The sequence below is a fragment of the Megascapheus bottae genome, chromosome 17 (genome assembly GCF_031878675.1).
Source record: "Megascapheus bottae isolate mThoBot1 chromosome 17, mThoBot2.hap1, whole genome shotgun sequence".
In the NCBI taxonomy this organism is placed as follows: Eukaryota; Metazoa; Chordata; class Mammalia; order Rodentia; family Geomyidae; genus Megascapheus; species Megascapheus bottae.
In genome coordinates, this window is record NC_143525.1 from 11,506,642 (window position 1) to 11,529,533 (window position 22,892).

The following is a 22,892-nucleotide window of genomic DNA, read 5'->3' on the forward strand; positions in this document are numbered from 1 at the left end:
ACCATTCCATTGAAGAGACTTGGAGTTTGATTGGGGTGGTGGATGCTTTACTTCACTGAACTCCAGTATAACTCTCCACATCCCTTATACCTAGTAGTACTAGGTATATTCAGGACCCCATTGCACATCAGATTCAGATTCAGCCCAAGTCAAAGCCCGATTAAGGTCCAGCCTTAATGTCATGAACAGCCTTGAGTCCCCAACACCCTCAAAAGTCAGAGAGGAGAAGAAGCCTCCTCAATTGTCCAGACTCATGAGTAGGGCAGTGCCCCTCTTGATCCAGTGATCAGATGTCATGGCCCCAGAACGAAGGTCTATGCCGATGACAAAGGAGGCTCGATCTGCCGTGCCTGCCCGGTTGGGATAGTAATAGCAGGGACAGGAGTACATGCCTGGGAAAAGTAGAGGAAAAGAAATTAGGGGCCCAGAATGTGGCCTAGTAGTAGAGTGCTTGCCTAGTATGCATGAAGCCTTGGATTTAATTCCTTGGTACCACATACACAGAAAACGCTAGAAGTGGTGCTGTGGCTCAAATGGTAGAGCGCTAACCCTGAGAAAGCCCCAGGACAGTGCCCAGGCCCTGAATTCAAGTGCCAGGACTGGTGGGGGGGGGGCAGGAAATTGAAGCCCTGAGACTCTGGGAGAACAGTTGGGAGCAACTGAGGACTAGAACTAAAGTTGAATTAGGATCTAAAATGAGATGGGTCAGATAGGGCTAGGAGAGCTGACCTACCTTTGGCACTTTTCTTGCGGCTCTCCGCAGGACGGAAGTGGATTGTGGGCATGAGGCAGACCAGCTGCATGGGCTCTGCCTCCACCAGGCATGAGTTCTTCCAGTCCCAGCCAGCACCCTCCAAGTATAGGCCTCGAACCCACACACCATCCTGGTGAGAGATGAGTACAGGTTTGGTGAAGTTTAAGTCTTCAGCATTCCTGGCTAACTCTTCTCTCCTTCCCAATTATTTCCCACTTTTGCTCCTGCCATCCTCATGTGCCTCTCACCTTGGGTGGATATACTAAGTTGCTGTCATCCACAGTGGAAACGATGAACTCCCAAGAGAGTGTGTCCACTGAAATCTAGGAGTCAAGGGTGACAATAAAAGAGGTGCCCAGAGAGGAGAGGAAACATGCATTCACTGTATGCATTCCCTTTGCATCCTGTAATAACACTCACATTATTTTGGCGAGCCGAGGCCTGTAACACAGCAGTGAGGAAACCAGTGGGAAAGGTAAAGCCAGACAGCCAGAAAAGCACCGGAGGCCGAGCACGACTAGCCCATAGTTCAAACTGCTCCACACGCAGAGCTAGGTCCCGAGTCCATGCAGCCAATGGCTTTTGTGACGGATATGCCTGGGGGAGGAGGCAGAGCATGTGTCCACCATGCACTTAGACCCTTATCTTGAGCACTTGAAACAGCTGTGAGAAGTGCTATTACGTAACGGTAACCCCTCTGTGCATCACCTGTGGGTTTTTGGTTTTTTGTTGTTGTTGTTGTTATTGTTGGGTTGGTCGTGGGGCTTGTACTCTGAGCCTGGGCATCGTCCCTAAGCTCTTCAGCTCAAGGCTACCACTCTACCACTTTGAGCCACATGGCCACTTGCGGTTTTCTGGTGTTAATTGGAGATAAGAGTCTCATAGACTTTTGTTCCCAGGCTATCTTTGATCTGTAATCCTCAGATCTCAGTCTCCTGAGTAGCTAGGATTTACAGGCATGAGCCACCGGTGCCCAGCTTGTACATCACCTTTGTAATAACAAAACAATTTTTTTTTGTGGGTCATAGGGCTTGTACTTGGCCTGAGTGCTATCCCTGAACTTGTCAGCTCAAGGCTACTGCCCTACCATTGAACCAAGCCCCACTTCCTGTTTTCTAGAGGTTAATTGGAGATGAGTCTCAAGTCCTTTTGTGCCCGGGCTGGTTTTGAACCTTGATCCTCAGATCTCAGCCTCCTGAGTAGCTAGGGGATTACAGGCATGAGCCACTGTGCCTGGCTAGCAAAACATTTTTTTTTTTTTTGCCAGTCCTGAGCTTGAGCTCAGGGCCTGAGCACTGTCCTTGTCCTTGGACTTTCTCAAGGCTAGTACTCTACCACTTGAGCCTCAGCACCACTTCTGGCTTTTTTCTATGTATGTAGTACCAAGGAATTGAACCCAGGTCTTCGTGCATGCTAGGCAAGCACTCTACCACTAAGCCAAACTCCCAGCCCCCCAAAAACAATTTTTTAATTAAAGTAGTATAGGCTCCTGCTTTCCAACTACAAAGTTCTTAAAGAAGCCAACTCAAAGCAAAGTTCTCAAGAAGCCAATTCCTAGGAAGGAAGCATAAAATAGCAGCTATTAATGACATCAGTACCAGGTCAGTATACTTTATCTGAAATGCTCAAGGTTAGAAGTGTTCCAAATTCAGAGTTTCTTAAGATTTTGGATTATTAACATACACTATTATTCATATACTTTGTTGAGGATCCATCAGTCAAAATTCCAAAATCTGAAGTTTTTTGGTGGTCATGTTACACTCAAAAAATTTCAAGCCATTGTTCAGGCTCCATTGTATATGTGAGTGGAAATGTCACACTGGAACCTTCCCTGTGCAACTAATCTGTACTGATAAAGTTTCAGCTCTGTACTCATAGCTCATGCCTATAGTATACTCAGGAGGCTGAGAGCTACGGAATCAATATTTCAAGCTAGCCTAGACAGACAAAGCTAAGAGACTCCATCTTCAATGAAACAGTAAAATACTGGACTGGAAGTGTTACTCAAATGGTAGAGCAATGAGCAGGAAAGCTGAGGTCAAGGTCCCAAGGTTATGTTGCAATACTAGAACACATAAAAGTTTCAAGCAAGGCCAGGAGTTTGGCCTAGTGGTTAAAGTGCTTGCCTAGCATGCATGAAGACCCGGGTTCGATTCCTCGGTACCACATACATAGAAAAAAAAAGCTGGAAGTGGTGCTGAGGCTCAAGTGGTAGAGCTCTAGCCTTGAGAAAGTCCAAGGACAGTGCTCAGGCCCTGAGCTCAAGCCCAGGACTGGCAAAAAAAAAAAAAAAGTTTCAAGCAAGTTTCAAGCATGATAGCTGACTGCTATAATCCCAGCTTTCAAGGTTTGATGCCAGACTGAGCAAAGTTAGTGGGAGACCTATCTAAAAAACAAACTTAGAGCAAAAGGACACACATAAGGCATGGTTCAAGTGGTAGACTACCCAGGAAACATAAGACCCTGAGTTCAAAATTCAGTACAGCAAAAAGCAAATCAGATTTAAGAGTGTTTAACATTTTGGGGTTAGGGATGCTTGACTTAAACAAACTAGGCATCATTAATGAAGCACCTACAGTATTGAAAGTCTTTGAAACATCATAAGAGAGGTTTAGTAATTTGCCCTGAATACATCTGTAAGCTAATCATTTGTGCAGGGTTGGTCAGTGAATGGCAGAGCCAGATTTCAACCTTGAAGCATTCTGGCTTCAAAGCCCAGATCTTTTCAGGCACTAATGGTTCACACCTGTAATCTGAGCTTTTCAGGAGGCTGAAATTTTGAGGATCAAGATTTGATGCCAGGGCCTGGAGCATAGCCTAGTGGTAGAGTGCTCACCTAGCATGCACAAAGCACTGGGTTCCATTCCTCCATACCACATACTCAGGTAAAGCCAGAAATGGTGGTGTGGCTCAAGTGGCAGAGCACTAGCCTTAAGCAAAAAGAGTCCAAGGCCAGTGCCCAGGCCCTGAGTTCCAGCCCCAGAACTGACAAAAAGCAAACAAAAAGAGTTGAGGGGCCAGGAGTTTGGCCTAGTGGTGGAGTGCTTGCTCAGCATCCATAAAGACCAGGTTTGATTCCTCGTTACCATGTACATAGAAAAAAGCTGGAAGCTGGGCTGAGGCTCAAGTGGTAGAACTCTAGCCTTAAGAAAGTCCAAGGACAATGCCCAGGCCCTAAGCTCAAGCCCAGGACTAGCAGTCCCAGCATGAAATTCTGGCCAGAAAGTCCATGAGATGCTTTATCTCCAGTGAACCACCAAAAAAGCTGGAAATGGAGCTGTGGCTGAAATGGTAGAGTGCTAGCTTTGAGTGAAAAGACCACCACCCAGGTCCTGATTAGCACAGGCAAACCCAGACTTTCTATGTATGCCTCCTTAGCACCAGACGATGGGGAAGCCCAGCGACAAGAGAAGAAAGCTCTGTATTCAACACTGGAAGAATAGAGTGATGTAATCTTGCCTTTCCCCAGAGTGGAGGGACGTGGGCATCAAAGATGCAATTGAAAATCTCCTCCAGACTTGTGGACATGACAATGAGGCCCTGGATGCCTTTCTCTAGGTCTGTCAGTGAGGTCCTGAATAGAATGAGGAGGGTAGAGTGTTAGACATGGCACTGGCCAAGGGTGAAGGTCCTTCCTCTGTCCCCTTCCCCTTTCTGCGGTGCCCACTCCGTCTTACAGGATGGTCTCCATCAGCTTGTTATATCTCTGGATCTCCTGCAGGAGAACTACATTGAGCGGGGACGGGTCCAGAGCGAGCAGCTTTCGGGTCCCTTCATAGTCGATCATCTCTGGAATCTTCTGCTTTACATCAGCTGCCAACTCCAGGACCTGAGGGAAGCAGAGCTCTGAGGCCCCGCCTTCCTCACATGTTCCCTTCCCCAGAGGTCCAGCTGCTCCTACCTTCTCTTCCCGGCTCTGGCTGCCAGCCCTGGTGGGCGTGATCTGGGGTTGCAGGGAAAGCAGGGTCTCAAAGAGGGTCCGTGCCTCAGTAATCTGGGAGGCCACATCAGCATTGGGGTGCTGGCCAAAGGCTTCAGGGGGATCCATGCCAGGCAACAAGCTGATGTATTCCTTGTAAGAGGCCAGACTCCCATCTTTGGGAATGAAGTAAGTCTCCAGTACAGACAACCTGAAGAACCACAGCCTAAGTTAAGTGTGCTGACACTTGGGCCTCAATGACCCCGGTCCCTAGGCCTGTCCTATGCTTCCTCCCAAACCTCCATTCCCATTCTCTCAAATGCATGTTCTATCTATCCTCAGCTACTTCCCAAGCCCCGATCCTTCCATCTAGACTGTTTGGGTCCTCTTAGCCCTGCTTGATGTCACCAGTAGAAAGCCCTCACCGGTAGAAAGTTGTCGACAGAGTCTGCTCACAGAAATAGTCATTGATGTAGGTGGTGAGCAAACGCCGGTCCCAGTCATCTGTCACGTGACCACCATAGTTGACACCAGCAATGAGGTACTTGAGTGCATCCCAGGGCGTGTCCTCATAATCATCCAGGTAGAGTCTCAGCAGGCTCTCTGACACCTGTGCACGGTCCAGACCCAAGCCCCCAACCACATAGTTAGGAGGGCCCCTCTCCCCAGAAGATTTTCACACCAGCTTCCTATCAGTGGCTGTTCCCACACGGGAGCTATAGGGAAGGCGGGGAGGAGGGACAGGAAAATTAGCACAAACCTCAAAGTCAGAATCATTGAAGTCATAGACAATGTTCCAGCCAAGCTGCAGAAACTTTTTGCGTTCAAGTAACACAGAATGGAAAAAGCAGAGTGCAAACAGTAGCTTCTTATATTTGGCTGGTCTGACACAGCGGGTGAACTGTAGTTCTGTCATCAGTTGGTATAGACGTGTCATGTTGGCCTTCAGGCCCTAGGGACAATGAAAGACAAAGAGGAGACGATGTCAGTCATGTTCTGCTTCTCCCACCCCTGTACAGTTGTGGAGGTTGTTGACAAACACACTGGATGGAGGGAATGAAGGCTGAAATCTAGCCCCTCAGCTGCAAGCCAAGATGGCCACTCATAAGACTGCATGCCTTTAAAAGAAAAATAATTTAATTGGCCGGGAGTGTGGCCTAGTGGTAGTGCACTTGCCTAGCATGCATGAAACCCTGAGTTGGATTCCTCAGTACCACATACACAGAAAAAGCTGGGAGTGATGCTGTGGCTAAAAGTGGTAGAGTGCTAGCCTTGAGAAAGCCCAAGGACAGTGCTCAGGCCCTGAGTTCAAGTCCCAGGACTGGCAAAGAAAAAAAAAGTATATAAGTAATGTAAGTGATGTCAAAAGACAAAAAGTAGCCAGATGCCAGTGGCTCAGGCTGTAATCCTAGCTACTTAGGAGGCTGAGATCTGAGGATCATGGTAAGCCAGCCTGGGCAGGAAACTCCATGAGACTCTTAAAAAAAAAAGCCAGAAGTGGCCCTGTGGCTCAAGTGGTAAAGCACTTGCTTTGAGCAAAGGCAACTCAGGGACAGCTCCTAGACCCACCCAGAGTTCAAGCCCCAAGACCAGCAAAAAAGGAAAGGAAAGGAAAAAAAATAGGGGGTGTTATATCAAGGAAGCCAGGAAAAGGGACAGTCAGTGGTGTGTGCTACCCCAGGGTAGTCAAGAAGGCTTGCTTTCAAAACAAGGCTCATTTGTTAAATGCATGCTACTTTCTATTCCTATACTTTTCACTCTGTGCAAAAAGGATTTTTTTTCTCAACTGAATAATAAAAAGCAAGCCAGGTGCTGGTAGATTACACCTGTAATCCTAGCTACTCAGGAGGCTAAAATCTGAAGATCCAAGTTCAGAAACTACCCAGGCAGACAAATCTTTGAGATTCCTTTATCCTATTAACCACCAAAAGGCCCAAAGTGGAGCTATGGCTCAAGTGGTAGAATGCTAGCCTTGAACAATAAAGCTAAGAAATAGTGCCCAGATACAGAGTTCAAGCCCCAGGACACCCCCCTACACACACACACACACACACACACACACCTCCATACACACAAAGCTACCATACTAGCCGAGCATTGGTGGCTCATGCCATAATCACAAGGCTGACATATATATATATATATATATATTATATGAATTAAGGTTCAGAGACAGCCTGCATATACAAATTTCCTCCAATTAACCAACAAAAAGCCAGAAGTGGAAGTAGAGCCCAAATGGTAGAACACTAATTGTAAGAGAAAAGGCTAAGGGAGAGGCTGAAGCCCTGAGTTCAAGCCCTAGTAACAGAAGAAAAAGAAGAGGTCGAGAGTATGTAAACTGGGATATAGCTCAGTGGCAAAGTGCTTGGCACTTGCCTAGCAGACGCAATGTCCTGGGTTTGACCCAGTTCCAAAAAATAAAAAAATAAGTTCAAAAAGAGAGTGTGTGTTCAGAAGGAAGAATAAGTCTATAAAATGTAACTTTAGGAAGAAACTGTGATTTAGGAAGAGGCTGTATGGATATATTGAGAGGGATGAATTTACCCAAATTCTGGCTCTAGAATTTTGTGTGTGTGGGGGGGTGCATCATGGGGCTTGAACTCAGCCTGGGTGCTGTCTCTGAACTCTTCAGCTCAAGGCTACCACCCTACCCTTGAACCAATCCCCACTTCCCATTTTCTAGTGATTAATTAGATAAGAGTCTCAGGTCCTTTTGTGCCCAAGCTGGCTTTTAACCTTGATCCTCAGATCTCAGCCTCCTGAGTAGCTAGGATTATGGGAGCAAGCCACTGTACCTGGCGTGACTCTAGAATTTTTATTTGCCCTTTTGGTGCCATTTTAGCTTTAAAACGGGAGTAACAGTTCTTACATGCTGTGTATATGTAAACGAATTAATAAATGTAAGGAACTTAGAACTGTTTGGCATATAATAACTAGAGAATGTTAGATTAATAATCACTAAAACATTCTAAGAGTCTGACACAAAGAAGGATATGGAATGTTTTCAAAGAAAAAAACCTTTTGTTGCCATTTCCTAAAGTTCATTTCAATAAATACTATTTTATATGATCAAAGGGACGTGGAATTGTTTTAGGGAAGAACAAAACTGAACAAAGTGGTGATGGTTCAGGTTAGGATCTCTCTGATGCTAGCCAGAGGAAAGGTAGACCAGATGGCCCCATTGACCCCAGCTCTCTACAGCCATCTGTACCTTTGGTGGTTCTGTGGTCATCTTGATGCTCGCCTGCAAGATGGAGATAGGGAAGTCTGGATGGGGGCTAGAGCTGAGCCAGAGACGAAAGGAAGGGTGAGGGTCCTCCACTTGCAGCTGTTCTACCAGCTTGTCCAGATTAGGCATCCAAGACAGTGACAGGTGGCAGTTTGCCAGGAACACCCAATGTCCTGTGAGAAGACAGGGAAGTCATAGAGAAACACAACACCTGGTCTCTGCCCACTCCTGCCACTGGATGGCCATGGGGCTGGTGTCCCTCATTCATGTCTGCCACTCTTGGGAGCTGCAGTCACAGTGGTGTGACTGAAGATGGAGGTTCTGGGGAAAAGGACCAGGGCTGGGGATGGAAGTGTAAGAACAGACAGACACTCACCAAGCTTCACACCATCTCGGAGGAGCCGAGCAGCGATGGGAGCCTGGCCCTGGCCCAGGGAGAGGGCGTGGAAGCGCTGGGCCATGCCTGTGTTCTCTGCCAGCTGGAGTAGGGCACTGGTGGGGTCTACACCAGGAGACAAGATGAATACAAGTGGAGATCGCGGGGTCGAATCCTCCATCACCTGGAAACATAAGGATGGCTTCAGCCTCAGAAAGCCACAGAGCCTGAGCAGGATGGAGAGAGACTGGGGAGGCAGGGAGACCAGGGGTGGATAGGGAGTAAAGCCACTGACCAATTTCATGTTCAACACGGGAGGCTCAATGAAGCGGGAGCCAAGGTTGGAGACGATGAAGGAAGTGACACAGAAGGCCACCCGGTCCTGGCGCAGGGAGCGGACAATCAGCATCCGCTGCATTTCATTGCAGGCGTTTTCCCATTCACCTGGGAAGGACTGAAATGATTACAGGCCCAGAGGGTCTTAGGAGAATGAGAATGTAAACTAAGAAGCAGGGCAGGGAAGGCAGCCAACAGCACGAGGGTCCAGAGAGAAATGAAGAGTCAAGAGAAGGGCAAGCATAGGCTGGATGAAGGAACGGAGGGAGGGAGAGGCCACCTGGCTTGGGTATACCTGGCAACATCGCCTTCTCAGGGGCAGCATTCGTATACCACAGGAGCCAGTCCCGAGGATACTGCTCAAAGGAGTTCATGAGTCCATGGAAATTGGTCAGTTTGTCCAGCTCTGTGATATTATCCCAATAGGCATCTGCGAGCCAACTGGTACATGGATTATCCATTTGGCCCTCCCGATCCAGAACCTTGTAGGTAGGTGAGAAGAGAAAGGGTTGATGGGAACTCCTCAAAAGAAGAATGACTTGGACTGTTCCCAGCACAAAGAGATGACAAATAAGTGACTTGATAGCTATACTATCTACCCTAATCTGTTCATTATACACTGTTTACATTAGTGTTGGAATGCCACACCAAACCTCATAAAAATGCACAAATATTAGTTGTTAATTACAAAATTTACATATGCTTTAAAAGTTATTTCCCCCGCTTTTCCCAGCCTTCTTTCCAGTGTGTTCTTATTCTGTGTGTGTGTGCGTGCGTGTGTGTGTGTGTGCTCACACGTGTGCGAGCACATGTGTGTGTGGGCATATGTTTCTGTGTCTCTTCTCTGTCTCCTTCCCTTTTGCTCTTTCTGGCAAGAAAGCCAGTATTGGCTTTTCATGAAATTGAATGAAAAGATGCACACTGCTGAGCTGTTACAGTTGAAGTTTAAGAAACTGGCTCCCTCTGGTGGTTTTGTGGGAGTAATGTCACCAAACCTACTGAATTGAAATGGTTGCCTCACTTCAGAAGGAACATACACTGTGTGTGTGTGCTTAAACTCATAAGCCTTTCCACCATAGCTTTGTATTCCTAATTAAAGCTAACACTCTACTACTTCAACCATACTTCCATGTCTGTATTTTTAGTCCCATGAACTTTTCTGTCTAGGAGAGCTTCAAATTACGACTCTCAGGTTTCAGTCTCCTGAGCAGTTAGGATTACAGGTGTGAGCCACCAGTTGTTGGCTTTAGTGGGTTGGGTATGCATCAGTGAACAAATTAGACAAGCTCTGGAGAATTTTATTTCCCAACGTGGGAATTAGGAACCCATGGGCAGATTATAGACTATTAAAAGCATAACAAATAAGTGAATTATCCAGTAGGGTAAAGATGGCAGTGCCATGTCAAAACAGAATAAACTGAGGAGAGAGAGGCAGATTGGGAGTGCTGGAGGTATTATGATGTATTAAATGAGAAGATGAAGGGCTGGCAGTAGAGTACGTCACAAACGTGGGCAAGGCTTGCATTTCATACTCAGGACCATTAAAAAAAATCAAAGAGATCTTGAAGTGAGGTTTGAAGGAAATGAGAGCAGGCTAAGTGTATAATTTCCTGGCCAGGGTACATCCGCTTGCACAGACCCTTCAGTAAGCTATGCCAGGGCTTCTGAGGAAGATGCTAGAATACAGTCAGGGCTTGGACAGTGGAAGTGACATCAACCATGGAGAATCCTGGCCAAATACTGTTCATGTTTTGTTTTGTTTTGTTTTTTTAAAGCCCTTTCTGGTTGCTGGATTGAAGGTAAGGCGGCACTAGAATGTTAAAATCCAGATGAGAAGCTGAGTGACTCATGCCTATCATCCTAGATTCTCAGGAGCTGGGATATGAAGATCACAGCTGGAAGCCAGCCTGGGCAGGAAAGTTCAAGAGACTCTTATCTCCAATTAAGCACCCCCCAAAAGCTAGAAACAGAGCTGTAGCTTAAGTAGTAGAGTGCTAGCTTGAGGGAAACACACACACACACACACACACACACACACACACACACACACACACACAGATAAGAGATGAAAGGGGAAGAGGCAGTGCCCAGGAGGAAAGAGACTGTTCAGCAGCTTTAAGAGTCCACAGGAGGCGCATAGCCCCAGGCCCTCCATTGAACCGTCCAGTCAGCCTGGATGTGTTTTTCTCTAGTTCTGTTCAGCTGCATGGGCTACTCAGGGTCAGAAGGGAAGAAAAACTGGGTCTAGTAGAGTGGTGGTTTTGCCCATCAGATACAAGGGAGGGACGAGAGAGCAGAGGTGCACTCAGGGGAGAGGCTGCAGTGGTGCTGTGGATTTCGGGTCAGGGGACTGGCCCGAGATGCGGCAGAGCAGGAGTAAGGTCAAGGCCCATCTGTGGGTCACACATAAGAGGTGACTGGGGTTCATGACAAGTTACCTCCGTGGCCGCAGTGCTGTGCACCTGTTCCTGGCTTGTCACTCGTCATACATCAGACCTCGCCCCCAATCTCGATCTCCCACACTGGGGCTTGTCCTCTGCCCTACTCACCACACCCCCACGAAGAAAGAAGTTGTACTCGTCCATGTTGAGTTTTCCAGAAGTCTCCAGGATTTTGGCACACATATGAAAGCTGAATAGCAGCTTGTGGCGCTCAAAAAGTGTACGGCAGGTGTACCTGGGAGGGGGGGACAAGGAGGAGGGTGCCAGCATGAGTGCTCCCTCACTGACCACCCCACATTCTCCATCTTATACCAACGGATCTTAGTCAGCATCGAACCCAAACCTCTGGAAAACAGCCAAGGGCCCAGGCCTTGTTCACTCCTAATTAGCATTCCATTGTATTAAAAAGTAAAAACATCACTGAGCACCTGTGACTCAAATCTGAGCTGTAATCCTAGCTACTCAGGAGGCTGAGATCTGAGCAGCAGCTCAAAGCCAGCCCAGACAGAAAAGTCCACGAGACTCCTATCTCCAACTAACCAGCAAAAAAGCTGAAAGTATCTAGGCATTCATACGCAGTGAGATTACAGGAGGATGCTCTTGGTGCCTCTGAGCATATAAAATAGGATTTATTGAAATGAACGGCAGGAAATGGAACTAAGAGGCTTTTCCTTTGTTGTTGCTATTTTCTTTTTGTCTTGTTTGTTCATTTATCTGTCTTTGGGAGGGTAAAGGGGGGGCACAGAAATGGAGAGACAAAGGTTGAACAAATGCAGCAGTGGTGCTCACTGCACACTGTGTTGACTATGAGCTAGACAACTTGTGGGTGGGGATGGGAGGAAAAACTAGGAGAAAGCGAGGGAAGGGGTGACGTTATCCAAAAAGAAATGTCCTCTTTACCTGACTTATATGACTGTAACTCCTCTGTATAACACCTTTAGAATGACAATAGAAGTATTTAGAAATAATAAAATAGCAGGGAGTTTGGCCTAGTGGTAGAGTGCTTGCCTAGCATGTATGAAGTCCCAGGTTCAATTCCTTGGTACCACATACACAGAAAAGGCCAGAAGTGGTGCCCAAGGACAGCACGCAGGCCCTGAGTTCAAGCCCCAGGACTGGAAAAAAAATAATAAAATAAATCTCAAATGGTTCAGCAGCAACAACAATAAAAAGCTGAGGGGCTGGGAGTGTGGTTTAGTGCTAGAATGCTTGTCTAGCATGCATGAAGCCCTGGATTTGATTCCTCAGTACCACATAAACAGAAAAAGCCAGAAGTGCCATGGCTCAAATAATAGCAAAAGAAGCTCAGGGACAGTGCCCAGGTCCTCAGTTCAAGCCCCAGGACTGGGAAAAAAAAAAAAAAAGAGTGCCAGGCGTGAGTGAAAAAGCTAAGCAAGTATGGTAGGCTCTGAGTTCAAGCCCCAGTCACACACTCACACACACACACACACACACACACACACACACACACTCCAGTCAAGTAATCCACTAGTTCCTGAAGACAGTGAGATAAGTAATCGAATCTGTCTTTGAGGAAGGCATGGGGGAGGGGAGGCCTGACAAAGACCTAGAGACAAATGAGAACTGTAAGGCTGACTGTTATTCAGAGGTAGCTGGGGCACCCAGCCTTGCCTAGGGGGTTCAGGGGAAGCTTCTAAGCTGCAGCAGGTTATCCTGTGGTGTGGGAGAGGCAGGGAAGTGAGCCTAGTGAGTGAGTGCCCACAGCAAGAGCAAAAGCCAAGAATGAAAAGGGTGTCAGGCCCAGGCAGCTGCTGCCAGGTGGGTGCCGAGTGGGTGGAGGCAGGTCACAAAGGCTGAGATTTGGAGGCCACTAGAGACATGGTGACCCTGAAGAGTTAAAGTGCGAATGACAGGGCCAGTTGCTTCAAGGCTGATATTGATTGGCAGCTGTGACAGGACAGGCAGACAGAAAGATCTTAGGGGCTGGTGTGGTAGCCAGTGGGTCAGGATGAGGATGGAGTGGGTTTTTAATTGGTTTTTATTGACTTTTGGGGGGGGGTAGTTAATTGGAGATGAGAGTCTCATAGACTTTTCTGCTCACGATGGCTTCGAACCATGATCCTCAAATCTCAGCTTCCTGAGTAGCTAGGATTAGAGAGGTGAGCCACCAGTACCTGGCTTGTGATCTGTATTTTAACAAGAACCCCAATATTTCATGTGGGTGCTCATAGTAGGACAAGGAGACAAGGAGACAGGCATGTCCAGTGTGTAAATGCTCAGAGGTGAAGACACGAAAGAGAATCCTCAGCCGACAGGGGGTGGCTCAACCTCGATGGTGGGGGAGCATTCCGGGCAGGTGTAAGGAAAGAAGGCAGTGGGGCAGGAAGATGGCTGGGGGGCCGGCCGGCCCGTCACACCTGTACACGGCGTAGGTGTGGTAGTCATTCAGATAGTCGATGCGGTCCTTCAGCTTGGTGCTGCGATGGCTCTTGTCGATGCTGAGGATGAAGAGGCTGATGTAGGCATCCAGCGAGAACTGGTACATGGGGTCGATGCGGCCCATATCGTTGAGCACGAAGAACAGCACGGAGGCCCGCTGGGCGCATGGGCGGTAAGCCTGTGGGGATGTGGGGGGATCCCTGTGAGGACCCCAAGGCAGGGCTCCCAAGCCTGTACAGCTCAGAGCTGCCCCTCGGGGCTGGACGGGGCAGGCCTGGCCGCACAGCTCACCTCCCGGGCCAGGTCGATGTTGATCTCCGTGGTCTCACTGGTCTCCAGCTGCTCCGTCACCTCACTGGCGGTGATCTTGGATGTCTGCAGCGTGTTCACTAGCTGCACGTCATCTAAGAGGGAGCCCGTGGCCTCGTTCAGCAAGCTAAGGGGGAAGCCGGGCGGGGGGGCACGGATTAAAGGGCTGTGAGTAGAGGATTCCATGCTGTGCGTGCAGCGTGCTGGGTGCCATCTTGGAGAAGAACACTAGAAGGAGGGTGGTGGGCTCCCAATCTCACCGAAGAATCTCATCCTCCAGTTCCTTGAGCTTCCTTTTGCCAGCAGCAATATTGATGACCAGCGAATCCTTCTGCTCCTCCAGCTCCGGCCGCTCCTTCCGAACCACAATGCCCAGCAGTTGGGCCTCTAGGCCCTGTGCCAAGATTCAGGGTGAGGCTCCCCACTTCCGGAGCCGCCAACCCCGGCCAGCTATTTGGACATCCTAACACTCTCCTCATCAAGCTGAGTCTTTTTAGCTTTTGGGGCTGGTGCCTGGGTGCTGTCTCTGCACCCTTTTTGTTCAGGGTTAGCTCTCTACCACCTGAGCTTCTTTTCTGGTTAATTGGAAATAAGATTCTCATGGGCTTTCCTGCCCACACTGGCTTCAAACCATGGTTCTCAGATCTCAGCCTTCTGAGTAGCTAGGATTATAAACATAAGCCACTGGCGCCTGGCTTGAGTTTTGCCTTGTTTCCCCCTCAAACCCCTCCCCTAAATGCTAGCCCTTCTGGCTTCACCCTAGCTCAGGGCGTTTATCCACCTGCTCTTTAACTGCGAAGTTGACAATGGTAGTCTTGGCTGAGGTCTCTGGACTGTAGTGTGGGTTGGAAAGCTTGGTGGTGATATAGAAACGGAAGTTGGGGTGGTATTCCACTTCTTTGTCCCCAATGCGCATGAGCAGCCGGCCACCTGCATCCACAAAAGTTAATCTGAGGCAAGGGTCCCTTATGGCTGAGTATGAGCTGACCCACTTCCCAGTGGCATCCAGGGCATCCATTCAGCCTCCCTTAAAGACCTAACTGCACAAGGGACAGGCAAGGACAGGACACAACCAGAGGGCCACCCTTTCCACACTAGGGGCCCACGATTCTGCCCCATGGGAAGCGCAGGCCCAGACCGATTCGAGACACAGATTTGTTGAGCACAGGGTTGAGTGAAGGATCCAGGTATTCCTGCACATTCTGCAGAAGTACTGGAAACCCGAACTGGACAGCCTTTTCCAGGACTCGAAGGTAATCCATCATCTGCAAGTCAATGATCCGAAGGCCCTAGAGGGCAAGAGGAACGATGGGAGAGCCTGGACAAACAGGCCAGGGCCACTGTGGTCAAAGGGCTCGCTCTTCTTCAGGAACAGATTAACTTTTTTTTTTTTTGGTCGGTTGTGGGGCTTGAACTCTGGGCCTGGGCACTGTCCCTGAGCTCTTCAGCTCAAGGCTACAGCCCTACCCCTGGAGTCACAGTGCCACTTTTAGTTTTCTAGTGGTTAATTGGAGATAAGAGTCTCATGGTATTTAGTGACCAGGCAGCCTTTGAACCATGATTCTCACATCTCAGCCTCCCGAGTAGCTAGGATTACAGGCATGAGCCACAATACCCAGTTGGGAGGAGATCAACTTTATAGGAGATTCTACTGGGGTAACCCCACCAATCAGCCAGCCTTATACCTGGCCTCCTTCCATGTTCTTAATCCATTTTAGGGCCTGGGCCTGAGGATCAATCATGAGGGCCCACCTGGAGGAGGAGGCATCAGTCAGAAGACAGGTTCCACTTCTCCCTCTGCTTCTCACTACCCTCAGCCTCCTCACCTGTTGCCCCGGGTCACTATGACACCATTTTCAGTGGAGAAAGCATCTGAGGGCAATCCCTGGATGTTCCAGTCTCGAACTTTGGTAGGATTGGTCAGAAAGTTTTCAATGGCGAAGCGAGGTGAGCAAGGAACTTGAAGCTCCCAGATCTGAGGAAAGAACCTCAAATGTTCGTATGAGGAATCTGACAACCCCACCCCTTCCCCAGTAACGTGTGTGTGTGTGTGTGTGTGTGTGTGTGTGTGTGTGTGTGTGTGTGTGTATTGGGGTTTTAACTCAGGGCCTTGAGTTCTCTTTTTTTTTTTTTTGCCAGTCCTGGGCCTTGAGCTCAGGCCTGAGCACTGTCCTTGGGTTTTCTCAAGGCTAGAGCTCTACCACTTGAGCCTCAGCACCACTTCTGGCCTTTTCTATGTATGTGGTGCCAACAAATCTAACCTAGGGCTTCCTGAATGCTAGGCAAGCACTCTACCACTAGACCATGCTCCTGGCACACTTGTTTGTTTGTTGTTGTTGTTCTTGGTTCTACTTGTTTTTTGGTTGCTCTACCACTTGAGTCACACCTCCACTTCTGGCTTTTTGTTAGTTATTCGGAAATAAGAATCTCATGGATTTGTCTGCCCAGGTTAGCTTTGAACTGTGATTCTCAGATCTCAGCCTCCTGAATTGTTAGAATTACAGGCATGAATAACTGGTACCTGGCTTCCCCATATCTTTCCTTTCCCTCCCTTTCCTCCCTCCTTTTTCTTTCTTTCTTTCTCTTTCTTTCTTTCTTTCTTTCTTTCTTTCTTTCCTTCCTTCCTTCCTTCCTTCCTTCCATCCATCCATTTTTTTTGTTGTTGTTGGTCGTAGGGATTGAACTCAGGGCCTGGACACTGTCCCTGATGTCTTTTGCTCAAGGCTAGCTCTCTACCACTTTGAGCCACAGCTCCACTTCTGACTTTCAAGTGGTTAATTGGAGAAAAGAGTCTCACCAAGGACTTTTCTGCTCTTGGCTGACTTCAAACCATGAGCCTCAGATCTCCATCTCCTGAGTTCTGTTGTAATATTCAGCCTCTTTTACATCTCAGCCTCCTCCAGCCCTTTAATACTCCCTCCAGCCCTACTCCGAGCCCCTCGGGAGCTCACGTAGTAGAGTAAGGCCCCTCTCACCTTTCGGATCCAGATTTGGTTGACAATCTCATCCCGGTAGTTGGTGAGGAAGGGCCCCATGTAGGACAGGAAGGCTGCTGCCAGGAGACAGTCTCCCACCAGGTAGCCCAGATCCTCCTCCAGGCCCTGCGGACAGTAGGAAAGAGATGTGTGTGGGGGAGGGGGGGAGGGTTGCCCTTTGGGGGAACATTTAGAATACTTTTGAAGATAACTGTCCTCTGGATACAGTCTAAATCAAAGAGATTCTTTCCCCTAAACCCTGGTGCTGTGAGCAAGCTAACCTGGTTCTAATTACATTAGGGTTTTCCATCCCTGACAGCAATGTTTATACTATGATGATAAGGCCTAGATGGAGCCAGGAGCTCAGTGAGGTTGAGACAAATGGGCCATCTGTCATCTATCAGGCAGATAAGTTGTATCAAGAGTCCTGGCATACTTTCTAGCCCTCCCCCGCGACTGGAGCCAACACCCCCACCCCTCAGTGGACAAAGTGCTGGGGATCAAAGCCAGAGACTAGTGCATACTAGGCCATCTCTACCATTGAACCACATTCCGCCCTCTTATGTGTACTGGAGGAGGGCCCTCTATCCACCATCTTGGATTTCCTATAGCAAGATGTCCTTATCTTCCCCAAGAATCCCTCAGTGGAAAGAGGATGGATCTCTGGGACTCAGGTATGCTAAACAAAAGGAAAGCCACAGCTACAAAGCCATCTCACCTGAACTGTCTCCTCCCATCGAGCCTTCTCGCCAGCCAGCCCAGACACCAGCATCCCAGCTCGCTCCAGTTTCAGCTCCATCTCTTCAGACTTCTTACGAAGCTCCTCTTTCTGGGCCAGCTTCTCATCATACTGTTTCTTTAGCATTTCCAGTTTTTCTGCTACCTGGGAGAGATCAGAGCACAGAACATGGGAGTTTGAAGGCAGAAATGTTCTGGTTCAAATCACCACGTTGTCACTTTGTGTATTCATTTCTTGACCTAGGATATATTAATTTCTTTGAGCCTCAGTTTATTTCCCATGCAAAATAAGAATAATACCTATCCTATACTATTGTCATGAGGAAGAAATGTGATAAAATACATGAAATGAATCTCCTTTTACTTCTTTCCACTGCCCTCTCCCAGATTCCAGAAACTATTTGGCTATGAAATCAAAGCCAGGTAGAGGACATCAACCGGAGGAGGAGGAGAAGGAGGAAGAGGAGGAAGAGGAGGAGAAGGAGGAGGAGGAGGAAGCAGCTAAGTATCAGTGGCTTTTGCCTGTAATCCTAGCTACTCAGGAAGCTGAGATCTGAGGACTGTGGTTTAAAGCCAGCCTAGACAGAAAAAGACCATGAGATTCTCATCTCCAATCAACCAGCAAAAAAGATAGAAGTAGAGCTGTGACTCAAGTGGTAGAGTGCTAACTCGAGCAAAAAGAGCTCAGGGATAGCACTCAAGCCCCAAGTTCAAGCTCCAGGACTGGTAACAGCAACAACAACCCCCCCTCCCCAAAACAACACGTAAGAACTTTGGTATGTGGTTCAGTTGATGGGATGCGGTTCAATGGCAGAGATTGTCTGGCATGCACCAGGCTCTGGCTTTGATTCCCAGCACTGTTTGGGACATGATTTTCTTTTATTTATTTATTTATTTATTTATTTATTTATTTATTTATGCCAGTCCTGGGCTTGGGCTCCGGGCCTGAGCACTGTCCCTGGATTTTCTCAAGGCTAGGGCTCTACCACTTGAGCCACTTCTGGCTTTTTGCTATGTATGTGGTACCGAGGAATCAAACCCGGGTCTTCGTTCATGCTAGGCAAGCACTCTACCACTAGACCAAACTCCTGGCCGGGACATGATTTTCTTGGGGTATGTGTGAGTAGCATTTGGCCCACTTGGTCGTTTTATTTTTGTTGTTGTTGTTACTTATTTTGTGTGTAATCTTCTTTCTGTCTTTTGTCTGTCAGGATCTGAGCACTTTTTGTGTTCAAGGCTAGTGCTCTACCACTTTGAGCCACAGCTCCACTTCCAGTTTTTGAATGGTTAATTAGAGATAAGTGTCTCACAGGGACTTTTGTGCCTGGGCTGGCTTTGATCCTCAAATCTTAGCCCCTGGAGTAGCAAGGGTTACAGGCGTGAGCCACTGGTGCCCAGCTCTGTGTGTGTGTGTGTGTGTGTGTGTGTGTGTGTGTGTGTGTGCATGTGTGTGTGTGTGTGTGTGTGTGTGTGTGTGTGTGTGTGTGTGTGTGTAGCCATAGAATTCAAGGCCTGGGTGTTGTCCCTGAGTTGTTTTGTCCAAGGATAGCGCTTTATCACTTGAGCCACAGCTGTACTTTCTGATTTTTACTGGTTAATTGGCGATAAGAAGACTTTCCCTCCCAGTCTGGCTTGGAACCAGGATCATTACATCTTAGGCTCCTGAGAGCTAGGTGTGAGATATGGGTACCTGGTTTGCATCAACATTTTTATCAGTTGCAAAATAATCTTTGTGTGTGATTGAACCATAGTATACTTTTTCCTTTTTAAAAATATCTTTCATTATCTTTATGTAATTGTACAAAGAGGTTTCAATTTAACATGTTCATATACAAGTCAATGTCAATTCCTTCCATTGCTCTCTCCTATCTCAGCCCCTCCCTCAAATTACCTGTGAGCCTTAGTTTATACAACAAATATCCTATGCATAGACATTTGTGGTTTTTTCTTTATTATTCACTATGCTGTAATGAAAATCCATGGACACAAGAAACATCTGCACATTGCTATGTCTTGATTCTTTCCATTTTGTTTACTTTCTGAATAGGAATTTAAAAATTCAAAAGGCACAAGGGCATAACTTATGGAATGTCTTCTGCTGAACTCTGTTCCAGCTTCTACTTGCCTAATTCCCTTCTGTAGAGACACCTAGTATTGAACTTTTTAAAAATTCCTGTGTAAGTTTCCTAGAACTATTCTATTCACATTCAAGTATGTTCTATTATATGTGTTCTTCTCTCTCTCTCTGTGTCTCTGTGTCTCTCTCTTTCTGTCTCTGTCCATCTGTCTGCCTGCCCTTCCCCTCCCCTGTGCTGGTACTGGGGATTGAACCTGTACCTTTGCTTGGCTATTTTGCTCAAGGCTGGTGCTTTACCAAATGAGCCACACCTCCCACTTCTAGTTTTTTGCTGGTTAATTGAGGATAAGAGCCTCACATTTTGATTGCCCTGGCTGGCTTCAAACCTTGATCTTCAGATCTCAGAATCCTCAGTAGCTAAGATTACAGGCATGAACCACCATCTCCTAGCTGCTGTTGTTTTCTTGTGTGCTGATTTTAGATTGTTTTTATTGACTTTGTGCTATGCCACATGAAGATTTTAATTCCCTTTCATACCACAACCTCTTCTGTCTATTAATATTTCTACTGGTTGCTTTATCACTATATTAGAATCTTATTTTTACCCAGTAGATAAAAGATAGCTCAAGGCCAGCCTGGGAAAAATAGTCAAAGCCCTGTCTCACAAACAAAAAACAGTTACCGGGAGTTTGGCCTAGTGGTAGAGCTTTCACCTAGCATGCACGTAGGCCAGGGTTTCATTTCTAAGTCCCACATACATAGAAAAAGCTGGAAGTGGTGCTATGGCTCAAGTGGTAGAGCTCTAGCCTTGAGAAAGCCCAAGGACAGTTCTCAGGCCCTGAGTTCAAGCCCCAGGACTGGTGAAAAAAAGAAAGAGAGAGAGAGAGAGAGAGAGAGAGAGAGAGAGAGAGAGAGAGAGAGAGAGAGAGAGAGAGAGAGAGAGAGAGAGAAAGAGAGGGAGGGAGGGAGGGAGGGAGAGAGACAGGGAGAGACGGAGGGAGGGAGGGAGGGAGGGAGGGAGGAAATAAGCCAGTGCTGGTAGCTTACACCTGTAATCCTAGCCATGTAGGAGGCTGAGTTCTGAGGATCCTGATTTGAAGCCAATCGAGGCAGGAAAGTCTGTGAGAGTCTTATCTCTAATTAACCACCAGAAAACCAGAAGTGGAGCTGTACCTCAAAGCACTAGAGTTCTAGCCTTGAGTGAAAGAGCTCAGGGACAGTCCTAGGCCCTGGGTTTAGGCACCACAACAGCCAAAAGAAAAAAAGAAAGAAAAAGAAACAAATGTAAGTGCATCTGCCCAGCATATATGAAGGCCTGAGTTCAATCTCCAGTACCATACAAAAGTTAAAAATAAAAGTAAATAAATAAAATTAAAATAATTAAAAGGAAAACCTCAGTTTGCAGGGAATAATGACATTCATCTGTGATCCCACCTACTCAGGAGGTGCGGTAAAAAGGATTCGCGATATGAGAATCCTGAGAAACCCTGAGAAAGCACAAGACTATCTGAAAAACCAACAAGCCAATGGACTGGGGAGTGACTCAAGTCACAGAACACTTCCCCAGCCAGTCTGAGATCCTGAGTTCAGTTCCCAGTACCACATTTAAAAAACAAAATGCCCCCGTCTTTTCCTTTTAAGTCCTCCACCCACCTCCCAACCTTTTCAACTACACTTTCAATTTCACCTTGTCTAAGAAGGCTGATAACCTTTACATGCAGAAGTTACAATTAGGCCTTGAGGCTTTGTCTGGAGGCTGGCTATAAAGGTCAAATTTCACAAGCAGTGTTGATATGATCGTGCCTGGAGAAGAAGCTTAGATGTGTAGCTCCAAGGAGCTTTGACCCAGATTCTTCAGAGTCAAGCTCATATCAATAAACACCTACAGTTCATTCTTCTTCTTTTTCTGGTCTAGGCTGGTACTCTATTACTTGAGCCATAGCTCCCCTTCCGGCTTTTTGATGGTTAATTGAAGGTAAGAGTCTCATGGACTTTTCTACGTGCGCTGGACTAGGCTCTGGCTCAGTACGATGCACTGACTTGCTTTCCAGCTCATAGTTGGTGCCAACAGAGCAGTTCTTTAAATGCTAATTCTCAGATTCTTCCAGGGATTCTGACAATGCCCTAGAACAGTGTCCCTAGCATTAGTGCAGTTCTAGTACAATGCTGAGGTTTTGTTACAAGCAGTATTTGAAGGGAGCACCAGTGTTTTATGCCTCTAATCCTAGCTACTCAGGAGGCTTAGATCTAAGGATCACAAATTGAAGCTAGCCAGGGCAGGAAGGTCCCTAAGACTTTTTTTTTCCTTGTGGGTCATGGGAGTTGTCCCTGAGCTCTTCAGCTCCAGGATACTGCCCTACCCCTGGACCTGAGCATTGTCCCTGAGCTCTTTAGCTCAAGGGTACCTGTGAGCCAAGCCCCACTTCTTGTTTTCTAGAGGTTCACTGGAGATTAGAATCTCAGGTTCTTTTGTGCCCAGGCTGGCTTTGAATCTTGATCCTCAGATCTCAGCCCCCTGAGTAGCTAGGATTACAGGCGTGAGCCACCTCACCTCCCTAAGACTTATCTCCAGTTAAAGCTGAAAGTGGAACTGTGGCTTGCGTGGTAAGTAACCTTGAGCCCTGAGTTCAAGCCCCATGACCAGCACCAAAAAAAGAAAAAATGCATTTGGCTTTTATCAGTAACAAGAGGGAGATGCTGGTTCACTACATATTTAATCTTCTTGTTCTGTTTTTGAGACAGAGGTCTCCCTGTTGTCCAAACTGGCATTTAACTTTTGGGATCACATGATCCTCTGCCTCACTATCCCAATAGCTCTAGGTTTGAGCCTTGAGTCATAACATTTGTTTTTTTCATCTGCTTCCCTCCTCCTCCTCCTCCTTTTCCTCTCCTTCCTCCTCTTCCTCCTCCTCCTCTCCTCTTCCTTCATCCGCTTCTGCTTTTTTGCTAGGTAATTGGAGAAAAGAGTCTCATGGACTTTTCCTGCCTGGGCTGGCTTCAAACTGCCATCCTCAGGTTTCAGCCTCCTGAGCAGCTAGGATTACAGCTATGGACCACCCATACCTAGCTTGCTCTTAACCAGTTTTATCAGTTAAGGGGTCTCAAATTCATGTGAGCCCTCTGCCAAGAATATCTAAGAATGTTTGCTCCACAAGTATTCACTCAAAGAATGAATCATTGGCACTGAACTCTCACAGTCCTTTTTTTTTTTCACATAAAAAGGGATCAGTTCCTAATTCCTGCCTCAGGATATGATTCATCAAGTGAGAAACTGTTCCAAGTGATAGCTTCACTGGTGACTACTCCCTCTTCAAAAAGTGAGAGTAACACAACAA

General features: G+C 47.3%; 1 protein-coding gene across 2 annotated transcripts in view; it reads right to left on the minus strand.

Moving 5' to 3' along the window:
• Window positions 1-41: 41 nt before the first annotated feature.
• Dnah2 (dynein axonemal heavy chain 2) overlaps window positions 42-22,892 on the minus strand; it is a 119,815-nt gene continuing 96,964 nt past the window's right edge. The window contains exons 66-88 of one of the 2 annotated variants that reach the window (XM_090349645.1): window positions 17,461-17,625; window positions 16,743-16,868; window positions 15,594-15,742; window positions 15,453-15,519; window positions 14,906-15,056; window positions 14,549-14,697; window positions 14,028-14,161; window positions 13,750-13,894; window positions 13,437-13,636; window positions 11,167-11,293; window positions 8,913-9,099; window positions 8,577-8,725; window positions 8,282-8,465; window positions 7,888-8,078; window positions 5,434-5,625; window positions 5,099-5,283; window positions 4,656-4,884; window positions 4,432-4,583; window positions 4,214-4,328; window positions 1,175-1,351; window positions 1,003-1,077; window positions 734-884; window positions 42-392 (exon numbers count right to left, since the gene is read on the minus strand). In XM_090349645.1, the coding sequence (XP_090205771.1) occupies window positions 238-392; window positions 734-884; window positions 1,003-1,077; window positions 1,175-1,351; window positions 4,214-4,328; window positions 4,432-4,583; window positions 4,656-4,884; window positions 5,099-5,283; window positions 5,434-5,625; window positions 7,888-8,078; window positions 8,282-8,465; window positions 8,577-8,725; window positions 8,913-9,099; window positions 11,167-11,293; window positions 13,437-13,636; window positions 13,750-13,894; window positions 14,028-14,161; window positions 14,549-14,697; window positions 14,906-15,056; window positions 15,453-15,519; window positions 15,594-15,742; window positions 16,743-16,868; window positions 17,461-17,625 (3,555 nt within the window). In that variant the 3' untranslated portion in view covers window positions 42-237. Of the gene's footprint in view, window positions 393-733; window positions 885-1,002; window positions 1,078-1,174; window positions 1,352-4,213; window positions 4,329-4,431; window positions 4,584-4,655; window positions 4,885-5,098; window positions 5,284-5,433; window positions 5,626-7,887; window positions 8,079-8,281; window positions 8,466-8,576; window positions 8,726-8,912; window positions 9,100-11,166; window positions 11,294-13,436; window positions 13,637-13,749; window positions 13,895-14,027; window positions 14,162-14,548; window positions 14,698-14,905; window positions 15,057-15,452; window positions 15,520-15,593; window positions 15,743-16,742; window positions 16,869-17,460; window positions 17,626-22,892 lie in introns of those variants that run through there. The other variant, XM_090349646.1, reaches the window with a different exon arrangement.